At 37.7% G+C, this 20,771-nt stretch overlaps 1 protein-coding gene across 2 annotated transcripts in view; it reads right to left on the bottom strand.

Moving 5' to 3' along the window:
* The window catches only part of PTPRK (protein tyrosine phosphatase receptor type K), a 523,937-nt gene that overhangs the window by 190,298 nt on the left and 312,868 nt on the right, over positions 1-20,771 (bottom strand). For both annotated transcript variants that reach the window (XM_055309658.1, XM_055309656.1), the window contains exon 7: positions 5,774-6,067. In XM_055309658.1, the coding sequence (XP_055165633.1) occupies positions 5,774-6,067 (294 nt within the window). The remainder of the gene's footprint in view (positions 1-5,773; positions 6,068-20,771) is intronic.

A 20,771-nucleotide genomic window follows, 5' to 3' on the forward strand; every position in this document is an offset into this window, starting at 1 on the left:
TATCTTACACCACAGTAAAAATCAATATATGGTTCCATTTTGCTGATGAGGCTGTAGCCAAAAGGCCAAAATTCAATTCCTCACTTTGTGGATTCCTGAATAAGCCTGAGTATTGTTTTGTTTGTATTGTTTTGTTTTCCAGTGTGGATTTATAAGAGAAAAAAATGCATTTTTAGTAAATGTTTATGTTTAAAATAACACACTCTCCTTGTCAATGCTTCATAGATCTACATGTTTCACTAAAATTTGCCAAGAGCGCTGAACTTCAATGTATGAGTAAAGAATAGTTTTCCCAACTGTGTAAATATATTATGCTCTGGACACCCTGAACTCTTGACCTTCCCTATGAGGGAGACGCTGCTAAAATGTCAGTTAATCATAAAACAGTGCCACAATGGGTTACCCAGAAGCAGTAGGCAATTTAAAAGAGCAATTTTAACGTGCAATTGCCAAAGCATGCAATGAAGACAATTTCTTATGATGGTATATTTTATTTCCATTTAATAAGAGAGAAAGAAACTGTATTTTCTAAGCTTCTATACCAGATGGTATACCCAGAGGAAACTGACACACAGAAGAAAACACACACACACACACACACACACACACACAAGCATACCTTCTTTGATTGTTCAATGGAGTTTTTGAATTACTTCCCATTTAAAACAACTTCACATTTATACTTTTTTTTTTAAATTCATAAAATGCCTAAAGAAGCATTATGTGAACAATAACATGGGTCAGGCTGTAAGCTAACACTGCAATAATCATACCCCTCAGGTGCACAGAAAAGCGTGAGGCAAGCGTAGGTGGCCACAGCCACGAGAGGCTGTAATTACCACCTCTTCTAACTTGAGAGACCCTGAAGCAGGTAATTGCACTTACCAAGTGATTTAAATGTACTCTAGAAAGAAAACAAAACAAAAAAAAAATAGCTTTGGCAACTAGGCAGGACATTTTCAGAAGAGGATAAAATAAGGCAATATTTTATGCTTCTTTAACTGTTTAAAACACTTAAAACACAGCATATATTTGAGTGTAGGCACACTAATCAATTGCACTTTCAATAAAGAGAAGTGGCAAACATTAAGCAGTGTTTCTCAGGGAGTTGAGTTAGCCACGCTGATACTATTTTTAAAAACATACATTCCTCCCAGATTTTACCTGTTACACTTTCATTTAACATGCCATAATCTGAAAGCGGAAAAGAAATCACCCACACTAGGAGAAAGAGGGAAAAGAATCCAGGCTTTCCAAGTACAAGAAGATGTGTTTTGAGTCCTAGCTGCTCAGTTGTCCGACATTAGATAAGTCATTTTTGCTTTGTTTTTCCTGAGTCTTAAATTCACCAGCTACAAAATTGGGAAAATAATATATCTAACTCACAGGTGTGAAAATAAAGTATCATGATAGAGTCACCTCATATGCTGATTATAAAGCAATACAATAACCAATACTTCACTATGAAAATCTACATTTCCATTTTAAAATATAACATTTACTCATTAATATACAAAAATGAAACCATTTGGATTAATTTGCTGTAAAATTATTTATTGACAGATTTCTGCCAAGAAAATGAAATTTACTACTGCCAGAAATAAAATTTCAATGACTTAATAAGCACATTAAAATGGAGTATTTGACTTAGAAAATAGTAATAAATACACTCTTTGATTGGTACTTAGTAGTCAAAGATTGTTCCTCTGTGATACGCCAAAACAAAATAAGAATTTCTAAGAGGCAGAAAATAATCATTCCTTTGTTATTTCACAAAAAATTTATATCAGACACAAATACATAGCTGAGAAGTTTTTATACTTATTTTTAAGGCTTCCTGATTGTCACCATGCAGCTATTAAAATAGCTATGTCATAGCAATCAGCATTTATTCAACCATATGATATGAACACTACAACTAGAGTGTAGCATTCTCTCAGTCTTGATTAAAATGGAATGTGGAACCAGCACTCAGAGCTTGCACAAATTAATAAAGTGAGAACTTTTCCACAGGTTATTTTTGGGGTCTCAAAGGAATCATTTCCCCAGATGGTGACAAAATTTTAGGCTTCTGAATTCACCACTGGATACTAGCTAACAACATAGTCAGCGTAAGTTGTGTTCTATTCTATGTTACAGGACAGCAGGCTGAGGCCAGGGAGATGCTGGTTAAGGCTGAGAGATCTTAAACTTGGGGAAAGGGGTATGGAACTTGAAGAAGGGAAGAAGATGGACGTCACACTTTCTCAATCAATACTGACCCTGTATTTAGATATACAATATTTATCAATTATATCCAACTTCTGCTTTTCAGAGATTGCTTAAAATGAACACAATATATATTTCCATAAACTTTCCCTCCATTTCTTTTTTTTTCCTCCATTTCTAATAATAGAACAAGATTAGTAGATATTCCTAATAAAACAGTAACCAGATTCTCTCAAATCCACAATCCACTTGAAAGTCAAAGCACTTTCCTTAAGCCATCAAACTATGCACCAAAGGCATCTCCTGTGGACATTTATAAATGAATAAACATATGTGACAAAGACTCAAAACATGTGAAAGATAGTTTTAAAAACAAATAGGCTTTCTACAGTTGGAAGTAAAACTACAGGTGTCAGTGAGCCTGACACCATTTTATGTCACAAGGCCCACAAATTAAATGTTTCTCAAATAAAGAATTAGAAAAAAAAAGAACACTATAATTCCAAATGTCAAGACATTTATAAATTTGAAAGCAACTACGAGTGTAAGTTATTTTTACTCTATCCCCTCCCACAGATACGGTTATTCTCAAAATACCTCAAAGCACTTTATAGTCATATTTTTACTTATTGCAGTCAATATGCATTCTCAACATAAGCATTCAATAGGGATAAATCAATGCTCATTAGCATGCTGTTTTCATCCACTTAATGCAGCATAACTAGCTTTAAAACACAATCTCATATACTTGCAATCTCCATTGGCTTGCACACCAATGACCGATTTCGAGTAATTCCTGGTTAAACAAAAATCACATTATATTAACAACATATTGTGTGGTTCTGCTAAATTTCAAAGGTCTATTTTAACGAAAACCTTTAAAAGATAAGAAAACAGATGAGATATTTAAAAGAGAGAAGTTTGGGCACAGAAGTCAACAGTAAGTCATCAGCAAGAGCTAAATGATACAAAGAGCCCAAATGTCCATCGACTGATGGATAAAGAAGATGTAGTGTATATACATACAATGGAATATTACTCAGCCATAAACAGAATGAAATCTTACCTATTTTTAAAGATTTTAATTATTTATTCATGAGAGACACACAGAGAGAGACAGAGACACAGGCAGAGGGAGAAGCAGGCTCCGTGCAGGGAGCCCGATAACGGGACTCGATCGTGGGACCTTGGGGTCACGCCCTGACCTGAAGGCAGGTGCCACACTGCTGAGCCACCCAGGGATCCCCAAAATCTTGCCCTTCGTAATGATGTGGATGTAGCTATGGAGTATTTTGCTAAGTGAAATAAGTCAGTCAGAGAAAGACAAATACCACATGATTTCAATCATATGTGGAATTTAAGAAACAAAACAAATGAACATAGGGGAAAGAAAAAAAGAGAGGCAGACCAAGAAACAGACTTTTAACTATAGAGAACAGGCTGCAGGTGGCTAGAGGGGAGGTTGGTGGGAGGATGGGTGAGATAGGTGATGGGGATTAAGGAGGGCCCTGGTGATGAGCGCAGGGGTTTTTACGTAAGTGATGAATCACTATATTCTGCACCTGAGCCTGGTATTGCACTGTGTATTTACTTGCTGGAATAGAACAAAAACAAAAAACAGAAAACAAAACCAAACAAAAACGTGCGGAGGGAGAAAAGAGATCAAAAAGAAAATACTCGAACAGTAAATCACCGTTCATTTTTTTAGTCGGTATATACCTTATAGAGATCAAATGTATAAAGAAAGGTAATTTTACTGGAAAACATGTGTGGGCAATATTCTCAGTAAAACGAACTCCACTGTTCATCTTTTTACGTTAACATGGGGTATTTAATTTTGGGAGACAGAGTGAGCTATCCTCCAGTTTCCACAAGGTCTCCTCCTTTTCAGATTAGTTCTCTGACAAGCTGAGGTTGTGGAGGCCACGTGTCCCTCCCTCAGAAAAGTCACCTACTACAACCAGAACAACCTGCCACATAACCCAGAGTGAAAAGACTGAGTTGTACAGAAACTGTCAAAAGCGAATTGTGTGAATTAGGTTGAGCCATGGAGACGTAAACAATGTCTTCTAGGTCAAGCTGCCTATCAACCACACAATCGATGTACGATACCAAGCAGCAAATTAGTAAACTCTCTGCTGTCGAAATCTCAGACTAACAGTTGAGCAGTTAAACTCCCGGTGAGCACCTTTCAATATAAACATATAAAATGTATGCAGGTAAACATTAATATATTAAAATTGAGCTGGATTTTAAAATATTTAAAGATGGCCAGATATCAGGTAATTTCAAGGGTTTTGCTTTGATTTTAGATCAGTTCTCTTGGTGAGTAGCCCTGGAATACTGTAAAAACAAAAATACTATAAATGTCAAACACATGTTCAAGGAACAAAAGACATTTTATAGGCATTTACATGTTCATAGTTCCCTACAGTATTAGTTTTCAATTTTCAGAGCCTAAATCATTAAATGTTCAAGACACACAGATCCATGCACCAGCTCTGCAGGTGTTTTAACATAACGCTCGATGGATTAAAAAAAAATGGCTCTTTCTACTAAACTGAAAATCAAACTACCTTCAATAGCAAAATAAACAATACACTGAAAAACGCACTCTAATAACTGAAACAATTAAACTCGTCAGTGGCTTTTAATAAATAGCTAACAATTTCTCCCACTGTAACAATACGGCATAATTAGGAACTATGATATATATTTATGTGATAGTTTTTATTCCACTTTTCATCCTTTCTTTGTGCTTGGTCCACATGCTATTATTTTCATCACTTTGTCTCAGGCACAGAGGGGGCAGTTAACAAGCCTCTGTATGTCCTACAGCTGGGTTCAAGCTGCTGAGTTCATCTTCGACCACAGGTTTTGTGAACAGTTATCCCACCAAGGCCTTGTTCACGATAACTTTTTTTTAATTTTTTTATTTATTTTATTTTTTTTTTAAATTTTTTTATTTAGTTATGATAGTCACAGAGAGAGAGAGAGAGAGAGAGAGAGGCAGAGACATAGGCAGAGGGAGAAGCAGGCTCCATGCACCGGGAGCCCGACGTGGGATTCGATCCCGGGTCTCCAGGATCGCGCCCCGGGCCAAAGGCAGGCGCCAAACCGCTGCGCCACCCAGGGATCCCTCACGATAACTTTTTAATCTCTATTATCAGCTTTGGCCTCTGCACTGTCCATCACAAAATGACCAAGGGAGACATTTCCATGTAGCCAAAAGGTATTGAGCATTTGCTTGAACTGCAGAAGTTTTCTCTCTCAACAGTGATAGTACCTTCACCGGCATCCATCAGAGATTTTGGACACGCAAGCTGAGCAAAACTGGTGCACGAGGAAGGATCATGGATTCATAATAATACTGAATAATAACAGAGAAACACTGCTCTTAAATAAGCCCAATTATGACACAAAGCTACGATTTGCCAAGTTCAATGGGACTCTTCGTGGGACTACATCATGTGCCACATAATAAGAACATTGGATATCGCGTGTATTTTGGACGTCTAATGCTTGACTCCGCCCCTAGGCAGAGTGGCCTGCTAGCCAGTCTTACCTGCACATTTGGTTCTGGTGATTAGTGGAGGTCCTGGGAGCCCCGTCCCACCTTCTCCAGGTCTCGTAAGCAGTACGCGGATCTCGTATTCCGTATCTGGATCCAAATGCCACAACTTGTAAGTTGGGGCATTGACCGCGTGTGTTTCTGTCCAGGATCCCGATGTCATCCGGTACTCCACTTCTTTCAGAATAATGGGACCATCGCCAATGATGGAGTTGGCATTCAGCTGAATCAGCAAATACGTGGGCCCCACACCTAGCAGCTGAGGAGGAGCAATAGGTCTGGGTGGTTCTACAAGAGATGAATGCACAATCGAATTAGTTAAAAATCCAAAATACTAAAATACCTAGATATATTAATGTCTCTCAAAGCTGAAGGGTTTCATGAATAATTTACTTAGAAGCACATAATAAGTACTTAAGGAAAACCAGAACATGAGTGATCTGGAAACTACTTTTAAAGAGCAGATACTTTCACTGATGGGCTATGACCCTTTTTACCACAAGTTTTCTTTTATTAAAAACATGTTTCTCCAGGAGATAAACTTGTACAGGCACAGAAACCAAGGGGAATAAAGGGGAAATGTTTAAAGATGGATAGCTCTGATTAGCTACTAATAGAGACAGTTGATCCCTGACATTCTGGAGGTCCTAAGACCTCTTACAAATCTCCATATTAATGAATACTGTTGTAACTCTTTATTTCATTCATGAAATATGGCAAAGGAGTGTTTTTGGCTTTGCTTTGTGTTTCCCTTCTGCAGAGCTCTGCAGATGAGATAAAGAGGAAGGAACAGCAAAGCTGAACTTAGAAGCCAATGCCAAGCGCTGACTTGTCTCTACACACTCACCACAGAATGTAAGAAATCGAAATTTACACCGAGGCAAAACCACAGGCATTGCGGATCACCAGCCTTTGGGAGCAGCAGGTGATAAGGCAAATGAATCAGACCTTAAACCCCAATGTCAAAGATGCACTACAACTTAATTTCGTAGACCTTAGATATTTGCTTGAAAGAACCTTTGGCAAACATTAATGTTTGAACTTATAGAAATGATGAAAGATGAATGAGGGCCCTCCGCCTTTTTTGTTGAATTTAACAAGGATGGAGCTGAACTCGATACTGGACTTTATGGAGGACTGCGCCGCTCTAGCTCTGTCCGTGTGGCCTGTCCACGGGGAACCCCATGTCAGGAAGATGCTCCCGTCACTACACTGGGGTCAGATCCTTCCTTGAATCTCTTGAACGACGCTTCTCAGGGAAGCCAAATGACTTTAAAAGAAACTGTTAATGTTAACAAAGCGGTAACTGCCCAACTATTGCTTTAAAGGTTTGTGTCCCTCATATGTAGAATTTGAGAAACAAACAGATGAACATATAGGAAAAGGGGGACAAAAGAGAGGGGAGAAAACCATAAGAGTCTCCTAACTATAGAGAACAAACTGAGGGTTGATGGAGGGAGGTGGGCAGGGGACGGGCTAACGGGTGATGGGCACTAAGGAGGGCGCTTGTTGTGGGCCCCTGGGTGTTATATGTAAGTGATGAATCGCTAAATTCTACCCCTGAAACCAACATTACACCATATGTTAACGAACTAGAATTTAAACAAAAATGTGAAACAAAAAAATAGGGGTAACTGTTGGCAAGGCGAGAAATATAGTCACTTTCTATATTTTCTGTTCAATTTTCATATAAAACCAAAAATCTAAGAAATAAAGTCGATTATTTAAAAAAAAATATTTGTGCACGTGTGTGTTTTAAGAACTAAAGCCAGGGACCCCTGGGAGGCTCAGCGGTTTAGCGTCTGCCTTTGGTCCAGGATGTGATCCCAGGGTCCTGGGATCGAGTCCCACATCGGGCTCCCTGCATGGAGCCTGCTTCCCCCTCTGCCTGTGTCTCTGTCTCTCTCTCTCTCTCTGTGTCTCTCACAAATTAAAAAATATATACATATTAAAAAAATTTCCTTCCTACAATTTGCTTTAGCTTTTTTTTTAAAGATTTTATTTATTTATTCATGAGAGACACAGAGAGAGAGAGAGAAAGGCAGAGACACAGGCAGAGGGAGAAGCAGGCTCCCCACAGGGAGCCCCATGTGGGACTTGATCCCAAGACCCCGAGGTCATGACTGAGCTGAAGGCAGACACCCAACTGCTGAGCCACCCAAGTGTCCCTAAATTTTATTTTAAGTAATCTCTACACCCAACGTGGGGCTCAAACTCACAAGCCCAAGATCAACAGTCACTCCACTAACATGAGCCAGCCAGGTGCCCCAAAGGAGGGCTATTAAACAGAAGCACACACCGCTTCCTCCTTTCCTTCAGTAGGGATGGGCTGGAGAAGATACAGAGAGAAGGAAGTTATAAAAGGACAGCCAATTTCATTCAAACTGGATTTTCTTTTTTTTTATATTTTTTATTTTTATTTATTTATGATAGTCACACAGAGAGAGAGAGAGGCAGAGACACAGGCAGAGGGAGAAGCAGGCTCCATGCACCGGAAGCCCGATGTGGGATTCGATCCCGGGTCTCCAGGATCGCGCCCTGGGCCAAAGGCAGGCGCCAAACCGCTGTGCCACCCAGGGATCCCCCCAAACTGGATTTTCTATTTTAATGGCAACACATGCTTGGACTAATATACAATGCAAAAAAACAAAACAAAACAAAAAAAAACAAAAACAAAAACAACCCTCATAGACAGGTTTTACCTTCTGGTACTTTTTTTTTTTTTTTTTTTTTTTTTTAATGATAGTCACACAGAGAGAGAGGCAGAGACACAGGCAGAGGGAGAAGCAGGCTCCATGCACTGGGAGCCCGATCCTGGGTCCTCAGGATCGCATCCTGGACCAAAGGCAGGCGCTAAACCGCTGCGCCACCCAGGGATCCCCTCTGGCACAGGTATAAAGGAAGCAAGGGTTTTCAGCTGTAGCCCAGGATTTCCTTTCAAACCCTAAGAGTAAAACAAGTATAGTTTCCATTTTATGAACCTCTGAATTACAAATATCTCTAACATAAGGAATAAGACCAGCTGGACGAGATCTCTGCGTACTAAAGTCAATTTCAATAGTGTTCCTCCAAAATTCATATGACAAATATTTACTGAGTGACCACTAATCGCTAGTCTGTTCTCTATACACTGGTTATTCATATACTATGGCAAGGGAGACGACGTAACAACATATCAACAAATTCATTTTTTGGAAATGAGAATTATGTAGAAAAGAGCATTTTATGGTGAGAGATGGTAGCTACACTTGTGGTGAGCACAGGATAAAGTGCAGTGTAGACTTGTGGAATTGCTCTTTTGTGCACCTGAAACTAATAAAACATCGTGTGGCAACGATACTCAGATAAAAATTAAAATTAAAAAATAATAATAACATTATAATAATTGAGTAACATCAATTTTTTCTATCCAAAATCATTTGAAGCATATTGTTAGTCCCATCAGTAATTATAGCTCATTATGGCAATAGCTTTCAAACTAGTTATCAGTAAAACCATAAGAGCTTGTGCTTCACTATGCTCATGTTTAAAACGAAAATAAAACTAAGATTATATAAGATAATGTATGTACTATGGAAAATCTACACGTAGAATGATTTCTCTTTCTATGAAAAAGTAGTTTTTAACACCCGGTTTACAAACTTTACAAAATAATTTGTTCTTGATGGTGTAAAGATTACTTCAACAATATAGGGTCAAAATTGTGTAGAGGGTGAAGCATTCCAATCTTCACAACTGACTTCAATTGAGAAGTTATAACATGAAAAGTTTAAACAAAACCAAAGCAGTGCGGATCCCTAGGTGGCTCAGCGGTTGAGCGCCCGCCTTCGGCTCACGGCATGATCCTGGAGACCTGGATCGAGTCCCCCGTCGGGCCCTGCATGGAGCCTGCTTCTCCCTCTACCTGTGTCTCTGCCTCTCTCTTTCTCTCTCTCTGTCTCTTATGAATAAATAAATAATTTTTTTTTAAAAAAAACAAAATAGTTAGGATTTTCCTTTATCTGCTAAAGAATGACAAAACTAGACATTTCCTATCGTGGAATTTTACCAACTAACCACTTTTATATTTCAAGTTTACAAAAGTCTTAGTAGACAGAAAGAGAAAGTTGATGTATTTTTCCAAACCTTATACTCAAAGGAAACTGAATAAAGAAATGAGCATAATAGAAGAAATGCAAATATCTTCCCAGACTATCTAAATGTTGTACATATTTTAAGAAGCAGTCTGTATTTTGCGAATAAGAATAAACTGAGTTGCCTCATATGTGCAATGTTTGTTTTCATTCCAGATGGCTCATATACTGACTAATTTAAGTAGTAAATGAAGTTAACTCCACAGCCTAGTGGGGTTCTAACCCAGAGCTGCAAGGCCTCACACACATCACAGCAGAACCACAACCAGAAGAGGTCTCGTATTTAACATGATGGAGTGATTTGTCAAACGAATTATGAATAGCAAACCTTGGTAACTCTATAAATTTACAAGTATTCGGAAACCTGAACTAATAGCTGTATGCTGAAGGATTAATCTCAGCCACCAAAACTCTGCCCGCCGTTGCTGTGGAAAATAAGAAGCGAACGAGGAAGGAGAGCAGAAGGGAGAGAAGGAGAGGGAAAAAGCTACAACAAAACATACTGATAGAAACAAATGAAAAAGTGAAGTGTAGTATTTCTTCTGTCATTTCTGTCCATTAAGGAAATGACACCTAAGAGAAAATAAAATTTGAAGTCAGGAGATTCTAATTTCACGAAATGCACACATGAATAGCTGGGTAAATACGAATGTGTTATTTAACTCCCTGACATTACAGTTTCTTCATTGGTAAACCGGGTATTACTCTAAGAAGTGCTAAAGACTTTACATTTCTAAATGTGTCAACAAGCCCCATATTTGCTGTTATTTTGCTTTGTTTTTCCAGAGAGCATATAAATTTTAAAACCCAAAACTAATATTCATCACTAGTGTTTTGTGTACATGAAGAAATGAGTTTGATGTAATCAGGTGCTTAGCCTGAAGAAGGGTAATAATTCACTCTGATTAGTTTTACATCTCACTTCCTATGGTCAAATAAACAAAAGGGCAAGTCCTGTTGTCAAAGCAGTCACTCAAACTTGGGACCGTGACAATGTTCAGAGAGGCTCGGAAGCATATAGCTTGATTAACAGCACGACTAGACGTGAAATCTAGCATTAAGGAGACTAATATACCACTACATACTAAATTTTTTATGTTGGAAGTAAAAAGTAGCCTCATATTAGCATACGTATTTTGTTTCTAGGCCCTTGAGAACAAGGAGACTTATTTATAAAATCTCTATTCATTTCAATAAATTATGCATGAATTGTAATCAGCCAGCAAATGAACAAGTAATTGTTCTGCAGCAATATTAATATTCTTCATAACTTAATACACTATCAGACCCAGAGATGTGGTGCAAATAAATCCCAGCTGTACACTAGGTATCAGCTAAAGCATGCAATCCCCAAAATACAGGATAAACTTTGCCAATGTTACCAATTAACTTTCAATTAATGACTTACATTCATTATTCTAGATCTAAACCTATTATACAATCGTAATTGCACATTCAAATTGCTTTATTTATTTTATTTCTGATAATTTCAAAAAGTGCCTTGAAATCAAGATAAGTCATTATGAAACTATATCCTCATCCAATTATTCCTATTACAATGCTCTTTTGCAAACATATGTGTCACTTATTAACATTTGGTTAATTAATAAATGCAGAATCAGAAATAGAAGCCATAAAGCTTGAAAAATGTCAGTAAACGAAGTAAACATCAAGGCAAATGGCACTTCTACATTCATTCCCAAATAAATAAATCGAAAACCTCTCAATCCTATCACTTTCCAAACTGTTTTATTTACTTGTCAAAGAAGGCTCGACCAAAAGTATCCAGAGATTAGCACCCTCACCATAAAAGCAGGTGGCGGCACTGCACTTATCCCTTTGGGCCACTGTAACAAATACCAACACCCAGACAGCTTAAAACAACAGAAATTTATTCTCTCATAGTTCTGGAGGCCAGGTATTCAAAATCAGTAACGTTGGGTCAAAATACAGGTGGCACCAGGCCACACCTCCTCCAGGTGACCAGGGAAGAATCAGTTCCTTTCCTTTGCCAACACTTGCTGGCTTTGGGTACTCATTTCGTGGCTTGGGGCCACATTACCCCAATCTTTTTGCTCATCCTGCCTTCTCCTCTTTGCCCTGTTGTCAAATCTCCCTGAACCTCCCATTTCAGACCACTTGTGGTTGCATTTAGGGTCCACACTGATAACCCAAGGTCTTCCCATATCAAGACCCCTGACTTAATCGCATCCTCAAAGACCATTTCTCCAGGTAAGACAATTGCCATGGGTTCCAAGGATGAGGACCCGCGATCTTCGGGGCCATTTCTCAGCCCGTCCCAGACACGTACTAGGATCTCAGCCTCCTTCCTCAGAAACAGCTGACCTCTACCTTTTCTCCAGTTGTTAAGAAGCTCATGAGCGGAAAATACTTCTCCTGTGAGAGTTTCATAGTGAGGTCAGAGCAGTGGGAGTTCTACAGAGCAAATAGTTTATCTACACTTTTTTTGCTATTCATATTTCTAAGGGAATAAAAATAAAGATGAATATTATTACTTCGAATGGCTGCAGGAGTCAATGTTGCCCTACCATCTCCAAATTCCTGTAAAAATCAGTATTAGACTTTGCCTTGGAGATAGAGATTTTATTTACTATCATGTATTTTCTTAAATGAATGGATCACTTCAAAATCTATGTTATTCTATTTCTTTATCTTTCCTCTCTTTAAAATTCTGGACCAGTTCCAGTTAAAAAAGAAAATTCAGTAGTTGATGCTTCACATTGTTTCATTTTCTTCCTCATCAGCTATTAAATGCTGAAGTAAAGACATAGAGACTGTGAACATGAAGAATGACGTCAGGGCACCAGATACCTCAAGAACTTATTTATCAGCTACCTTATAATAATTATCAATTGTTTCAAATTATGCCCTAAAAGGATAACAATATAATTGAAAGGTACTGGAGTGCTTCAAGAAACTCGAAATAGTTAACATGGATGAATAAGAAGATGACCTTTCTTCCCATAAGAAATGGAGAGCAAGGTATGGACAATTAGCAGCATTTTCTTTGGGCATCTAATATCATATGGGTGACAACATAATTTGTTTCACTTTTCCTTAGATGTTGAAACATGAAGTACACATTTGAAAATTTTCAGATTCAGGGAACAAGGTTTCTCCTGGACCCCCATTTCATGAACTGTAATGCAGACCTATTTACAAGAGGAGTAATAGTTCCTTCATGGTTTTTCCACTCCATGATTTCTCGGATACTTCAGATTTCCAGTCCTAATAAATTCCTTAACGAGCCAAATACCTCTCCATTCACTCTTCTGGCTGTTATCTCATATTTTTTGCTCATATCAATGATGCAATTAGTAAGTTCTATATATTACCTTTCAGATTAATTACTACTTTATGTTTACAATTTGTGCACTGATGAATTTTTTTAAGCAAAATAATCTTAAAATGTAATATATTGAAGTACTTTTTTAAATCCAACAATCTGATTGTTAAGACACTTTTTTCCAAATCATATCATTCAGGAAGCTCCTAAGCTTGACTTGGTCAAATAAAGCTACTACTAGGACATCACACAGTTTGGATGTTGTTACACCTTAGGTTCCGATGCCAGCACCTGGACCAAACACCAGTCAAAAGGAGCAACTGTCATCTATTATCATCTCCATGAAAATCAGATGAGTGCTAGCATGTAGTTGCCGTAGATTATTGAAAGAGTGTGTACTGTGACCCACTGCCCATACGCACAATATTTCACATACAAAAAAACTTCTGGGAACCATGAAGTAAATACACATGATTTCTGTTAAGTATATAGAAATACTTTAAAGTGAGAAAAAATTTCAACTGGATAGCAAAGTTCTCAGTGATGTATATGTTTGTTTATACTAGGTATATTTTAAAGATTTATTTATTTATTGGGCAAGGGAAGAGCCCAGTGGGGAGGGCCAGAGGGAGAGAGAAACTCAAGCAGACTCTACACCGAGGGAAAAGCCCCACTCAGGGCTTGATCCCACCACCCCAAGAGCACGATGGGAGCTGAAACCAAGAGTTAGTGGCCCAACCGACTGTGCCATGCAGGTGCCCCTATGTTATGCATTTTTAATTGCTTAAGTTAAAAACTTTTTTTTAAAGATTTTATTAATTTGAAGTAGAGTGTGAGAGAGAGTATGAATAGGGGGCAGAGGGAGAGGAAGCGAGTCTCAAGCAGACTCCCCATTGAGCAGAGAGTCCCATGCCGGGGCTCCATCCCAGGACCCTGAGATCATGACTTGAGCCCAAGGCAGACGCTTAACTGTCTGAGCCACCCACACGCCCAGTATGTATTTTTAATCACAAATAATTATGTAGAGCTAAACAAGAGTTTCTTCATTCCCTCCCAATAGCTCTTCCTTAAAGGCAGTTGCTCAATGATTGAAGAGTGGTAATGGCTTTGAGTGGGCTGAGAAAAGATTACTTAAGATTACGAAATGCACAGGATAGTCCTATAAAATGAATTTTCTAGTCCAACAGCCTCCTCTAGAGAAACATCACACCGTAAGCAATGTCCATGGCTTACGCTTACCTAAAATTCTACCATATTTCCATTTCTCAAAAGAACAATGGAGCAGAATTTTGAAGAAGAGGTTGAAAACCCTGAACAGGTGACCATGTATTCACATAGGCTTGACCACGGTTGGCGAGGAACAGTTAGATGGCATTTGACTACACAGCAGGCTTACAGGCAAGTGAACTGATAATGTTTTTGGAAAACAATCTACCAATACAATATCACGAAATAAAGATGTGTTTAAAGAGTGAAGTAATCCCACTTCTGGGAATTTAGTGTAAGAGGATAATTTACATCTCTGTTTAGACGAGCAAAAAAGCAAACAATCAAAATATTCAACAATAGGAAAATAGAGACACAAATTATGGTTCAATAATTATCTGTTCAATAGAACTTCACACAAACTTCAAGGACTCAAGTTGTTAAATTCATAGAAAAATTGTTGGGGGGTATTTAAATATTTAAGTCTATTAGAGCTTACATTTTAAAAAGTAAAAAAATATATATCTCTAAGGTAAAAAAAAAAAAAGAAAAGAAAAAAGAAAACCAGCAACCATCGCCACCAGAAGGAAATACATCAAAAAGCTACTAGCAGTGACTGGGGAACTTTGAGACCATGAATGATTTTACCTTTTCTTTTATCTCTGCTTTCAAATAAAATTTGTAATGTGCTCGTAAAACTTTCGCATCATTACATTCTCAGTATTTATCAGTATCTAACAAAGTTCAATAATATTATAGGAGAATGAATGGCTGGCTAAATTACACCTTGAGGAAAAGAAAAAGCTGTCACTGTAAGAAAAAGTAAATCTACATAAATTCTATCTACCCCATACAAGAAAATGCACACTACAACTTCTGTGTGCGAGCCATCCTCTGGGGTGGCAAGAGTAAAACTTTGGGTATTTGTTTACTAATTTGTTTTCAGATGATGAAATTAAGTCCTCAAAAATATACGATTTACCACCTTGAGCTCTGAACCATGTAGGTGGCAGATTGCTCTGACATTGATACACAGCACCTACAAAATGTTACTATTTAATTAAAGGAGTTAGTTGACTGGAACAAAAGAACATTTTCTAAGCAATTGCTTAGTAACCAAGTGGCATCAAATGATTTATCCAGCTTGTAAAAAGGGGTGGGGGTGGGGGATGCTCAGCTACAAACATGTAATAATTCTTAGCCTTTCAGTCAAATTAATCAATAAATTTTTAAAGGATTTTTCTTGTGAAGAAAAAGTACTTCTATATATTAAATATCTGAATATATAATCCCACTTAGAAATGCTATCAAAATATGCAATTGCACTAATATCAGAATACACCAATAAGTTGAATTTCTTGAACAAAATTTAATTCGGGGTAGGAAAATTCTGAAACTAAATGTGTCACTCTTAATATTAAACAGCTATTTTGTCTTTCAATTCCTGTGTGATATGTATTCTTTTTTTTTTTAAACTGCAAGATCTGTAGAATTACAGTATTTAATCTCAATGACATGGCTCTTTCCTGCTGCCTAAGTGCTGAAATAAGAAGAATCATTTCAGCAACGAAACTGCAAGTTTTGCATACTGAATTTTATCTCCTATGTATTACCACGGCATTTTATTCATCTTGATTTGAAAACACTGCTGCAATAACTTTATTACCTGCTTGAAATCAAAAGGCACAGCAGCAGCACACTATTTAAGATCTGCCAGCAGAAAGTAAAAATAAGGTTAAGTTCATATTTAACGGATATGAAAAGGCAGAGGGATTTTGAAAAGTGAAGTTTATCTGCCTTTAAACCCACGTAATCTAACTGCGAGATAACTGAATTTTTCTCTCTTATTGTCCAAAAACCAGACTCTGCCTCATTAATATCTATGCAATGAAGTGGTTCAGAATCATGAATTATTGCAATGATTTAACAACTTTACAAAACCTCCTTCAGTCCTGTAATATACATGGCAGCAAACCACCTATGGTATGATAAATATTAGGGATCCCCTTGATTGAGTCAGTAGCCGATACAAAAGATTTCTTACGGCCACTGAATCCCTTATTTCAGCTTGGTCAGAGTTAAAACTGTTCACGCATTTAGAGGAAAGAACATCCACTCCTTGATTCCAAGAATAACGATCAGGTAAGTAGTAAAACTGGAAAAGTGTTCAACTCTGTTTGGTTCCCTCAAGTCTAGGGCCATAAATAGATGGTAATCATATCACCAGTTCATCAGTCCCCTTTATGAGGTAGAAGAATAATATACATACATACATATTTTTAAGAGACAGGAGGGGAACTGCATCTGTCAATGACAATAACATGGTAAATATGCTTAGGTCATACAAGCTGTTATTCCACTCCAGGTGATAGGCCAAAGGATTTAGAGTAATACCATTTATATTCATTTCACATTAATATACACTAAGACACAATGGCTGACTCCGTAAGCCAAGAGGTAGCAATTAAAAGAAAAAAAAAACTCCATTGCATCATCTCCATGTAGAGATGATGATATTTCTATCTACACACAAAGGTACACACATGTATGTATGTATATGTACATGTACATGCAATCTGCTTAATGTAATCAAGGCAAAAAACAGTACTAATTAAAAATATCCTGACTCTTCCACAACTAGAATATAAAACACTGAAAAATCTCTTGAGCCTAAATTCCAAATTTTAAGGTATTTTAACACTATGCAATTTTCCAACATTTAATTGTAACCAAACATAATCTATGTTTGCCAATGTGATCCCTAGGTCTAAATACTCTGTTGCATTGACTCTTATAATACATAATAAGGGCATGTTCACTATGAATATGTACTTTGTAATTATTCCAAGTCAATTCAGAACAATGCATGGAGTTTTTACGTGCATGTAGCCAGCAACAGATGGCCATGCAACTAATGATGTAGCACAGTAATGGTATCAGGAGACATAATTCAAGGATCCTGGTTCCCAGGCATGTAAAATCCAAGATTTTACTGACCCCGAGTTAAGCAGGAGAACTATTATTTACCTGTTATTTCTACACACTTCAGGGTACAGAACGGCCATCTTTTAGCTAGGCATATCCCTCTACGTACACAAGTGATAGATTTATTTTTTTTTATGAAAAATAATTTGGGATGATATAGTATAAGCAAATGAGTAAGACTTCAGTCACATAGATACCGCCTCTAGATAATAGGCTTCATATACGCACTACTAACTGCAGAACAGTCATAATTTTGGATGCTTTTCTGTTCAAAAAGCATAAATCTTTGGAGACTTTCAAGATCTTCCAAGCAAAGAAAGTGTGTCATTAGCTTAAACAGATGCTACTCAGTTTTATAATGTAAAGATTTGCAATATAGACTTATTTCAAAGGACAAATGATGTAACTTAGCAATTATAGAGCATTTCCTCCACTTTGAAATAAAACAATACAAAAAACAATTCTATGTCCTACTGAGTTAGAGGTCAAGAACTTTTAATGTGAACAGAGTTCAGAAGATGCGGTCAGTGGGACCAGATCAATCGTCCCTGATGGTGACTAGGTAAGAGTCAGGCAATCCCAACCAGGGTTTAGAGGACAGATTTCTGTGCATTTCTATGTAAGTCTTTGAACTAAGAAAAGCAGGTTTCCATGGGTAACTTGAGAGTCAACAGGTATAATGATGAAAAAAAAGGCAATGCTGTAAAAATAGAGCCATCAATGTGGTCACTGTAATTACAAGGACTTGTGAACACCTATTTTAATCATAGAGCTCTATTAGCCTTCCTTGAGGGGACAAAATGCCTGTCTCCCATAGTTAAAGTGCCATCAAAAATGAAATCACCACACCTAGTTTTATAATCAAATGGAAATAGGTAGACAAGAATAATTATAGTCCTGTCTGATAAAATAACAAGACATTTAACCATGTAAATGGTTACCAGCCAAAAGACATTTTACACTGCTGCAAAAGCTCAACCGGAAAGAGACTTTTGATTTTCATTCCCTTAGACCACCCCTATGTCCACACTATAATGGGGGTACCTAGATGTTGAGAATATCAAAATAAATTATACTATATAAAACATAAAGCACTGGAAGGCAGCCCAAGTCATGAACCACAAATGCACAGAAAGAGAAAGTTTCCAGAATAGTAAAATGAAGTGTGTCAAGACCGTAAGTAACACAATTATACAGCTAAGGGACTGGGCTCTTCTTTAGCAGCTACTGCTGCTAAATGGCAAGAAATCTCACTATTCTACTCTGACTAAATATCATGCCTTTTAAAAAGAAGGACACGAAATGGCTACTGACCTAGACTGTTCATACATTCTTTCTGTGAACTTCAAATTTTCCATCCTTCTGCAACATTAGCCAGATCAACTGAAAACTTGCTAGGGGAAGAAAATAATGCGTAAAATGTGCATTTTCATGGACATTGAAGAATCTTGTAAACAGTACTTTCATCAGTGGACTAAAGATAACTAAGAATTGGCTAAGGAAATCTTTAAGTATTATAAAGAGGAGAAAAAAGTACCATGCTTCTTTGGCATCCATTTTTATAAAATGACACACTTATAGAAGTTGGTAACTGAGACATCTCCATATTGTACCTGAAGGGCATCATTTCTTGTTCCAAAGCCATATACTTTTATTTTCAAATATGTATGTTTTGTCTACATTCAAGAGTTTAAGAGTTTGACATTGGGCAAACGTCAAGAAGATTAGTTTAGAAAGTAACCATAGAGGTATACCAGATGTATCACTGCTATAAGGCATAATGGTGTGTTGTAAATGTAGAAACACTAATTTGGGCCTAGATTTTTTTTTTTAATTTATTCGAGAGAGAGAGAGAGAGAGAGGCAGAGACACAGGTAGAGGGAGAAGCAGACCCCCTATGGGGAGCCTGATGCAGGATTCAATCCCAGGATCCTGGGATCATGACCTGAGCCAAAGGCAGACACTCAACTACTGAGCCACCTGGGCATCCCTTTTTTTTTTAAATGATTTTTTTTTATTTTTTAAGAGACAAAGCATTACCAGGATGCTGTGGGTTGGGGGCTGAGGGAGAGAGAATCTTTTTCTTTCTTTTTAAGATTTATTTTATTTATTTATTTTTGGGAGAGGGGCAGAGGGAGAGGATCTTAAATAGACTCTGTGCTGAGCATGGGATCCCAGGGCTAGATCCGATGACACTGAAGTCACGACCCCAGGAGAAATCAAGAGTGGAACACTCACCCTACTGAGCCACTCAGGCACTGCACAGAGATATGATCGTCAGCAGGCTCCATGCCCAGAGCAGAGCACAAGGTGGGGCTCAATGTGGAGCTTGATCTGACCATACTGGACAGTGACCTGAGCTAAAATCAAAAGTCCAACACTTAACCAACTGAGCCACCAGGTTCCCAGGCCTGGATATTTTTAATATTGTTTCAAAAGTTAGTTTATTTCAATATATAATTGTACATCATATTAAATACCTACTTTACTGATTGTGATTTTAAATACTCTTTATAAATTTAAGTGGCAACTATGTGGTGAGGAAAAGGACAACAGTGAAGCCTGCATTCCCTAAGCCATGGCCCTAGCAACTTTTCTTGAAAGAGATTTATTTCTACCTCTTTCTCTCTCTTTAGAGATGCCAGGGACAGCGGTTACCCTGGGGGGTGGGGGGTGAGGCTGGCTTCTGCGGGGCTGGTGGTATTTTTTTTTTAAAGATTTGGCTGTTTATTGGTTGGGGGTGGGGGGACATTCACGCCTCTGCACATGAGCAGGGGGAGGAGTAGAGAGAAATCCAGAAACAGATTCCCACTGAGTGCAGAGCCAGGTGCAGGGCTCAATCCTAGGACCCCGAGATATGACCTGAGTGGAAACCAAGAGTCAGAAGCTCAACCAACTGAGCCACCCCAGTGCCCCAACATTCTACTTCTTGACATGGATGTGAGTATACGTAGTTTGTGAAAATTCATCAAGCTATACATTTATCAAACTATATTTTTTAGTGTACAGTGTTCTGTATGTCTTATTATACTTAAATAAGAAATTAAAACACAGATAAGGAGAAAGATAACTGTGTATCTAACTGGTCCAAATCTCCTATTTGCAAACACACCCCCAGCACACAACTCAGAGATCATTAACACAATGTGAATCTCATCCTGAGATTTAAAATTTTAAGTCAGTATTTATGGTAAAATTCAATTTAGTCCAAGTTTCTCTTGAAAATACCTAATCACTGGGGAAAAAAAAAACAAATACATATGTTTTTCCTTCTACACTTTAGTGCATCAGCTCTTTTGACTTCTAAAATTTTAGAATATCTGTCTTCCAAAGAAAAAGAGGAATGTCCATCTGCAAAAGT

The sequence above is a fragment of the Nyctereutes procyonoides genome, unplaced genomic scaffold (assembly GCF_905146905.1).
Source record: "Nyctereutes procyonoides isolate TBG_1078 unplaced genomic scaffold, NYPRO_anot_genome, whole genome shotgun sequence".
Taxonomy (NCBI): Eukaryota; Metazoa; Chordata; class Mammalia; order Carnivora; family Canidae; genus Nyctereutes; species Nyctereutes procyonoides.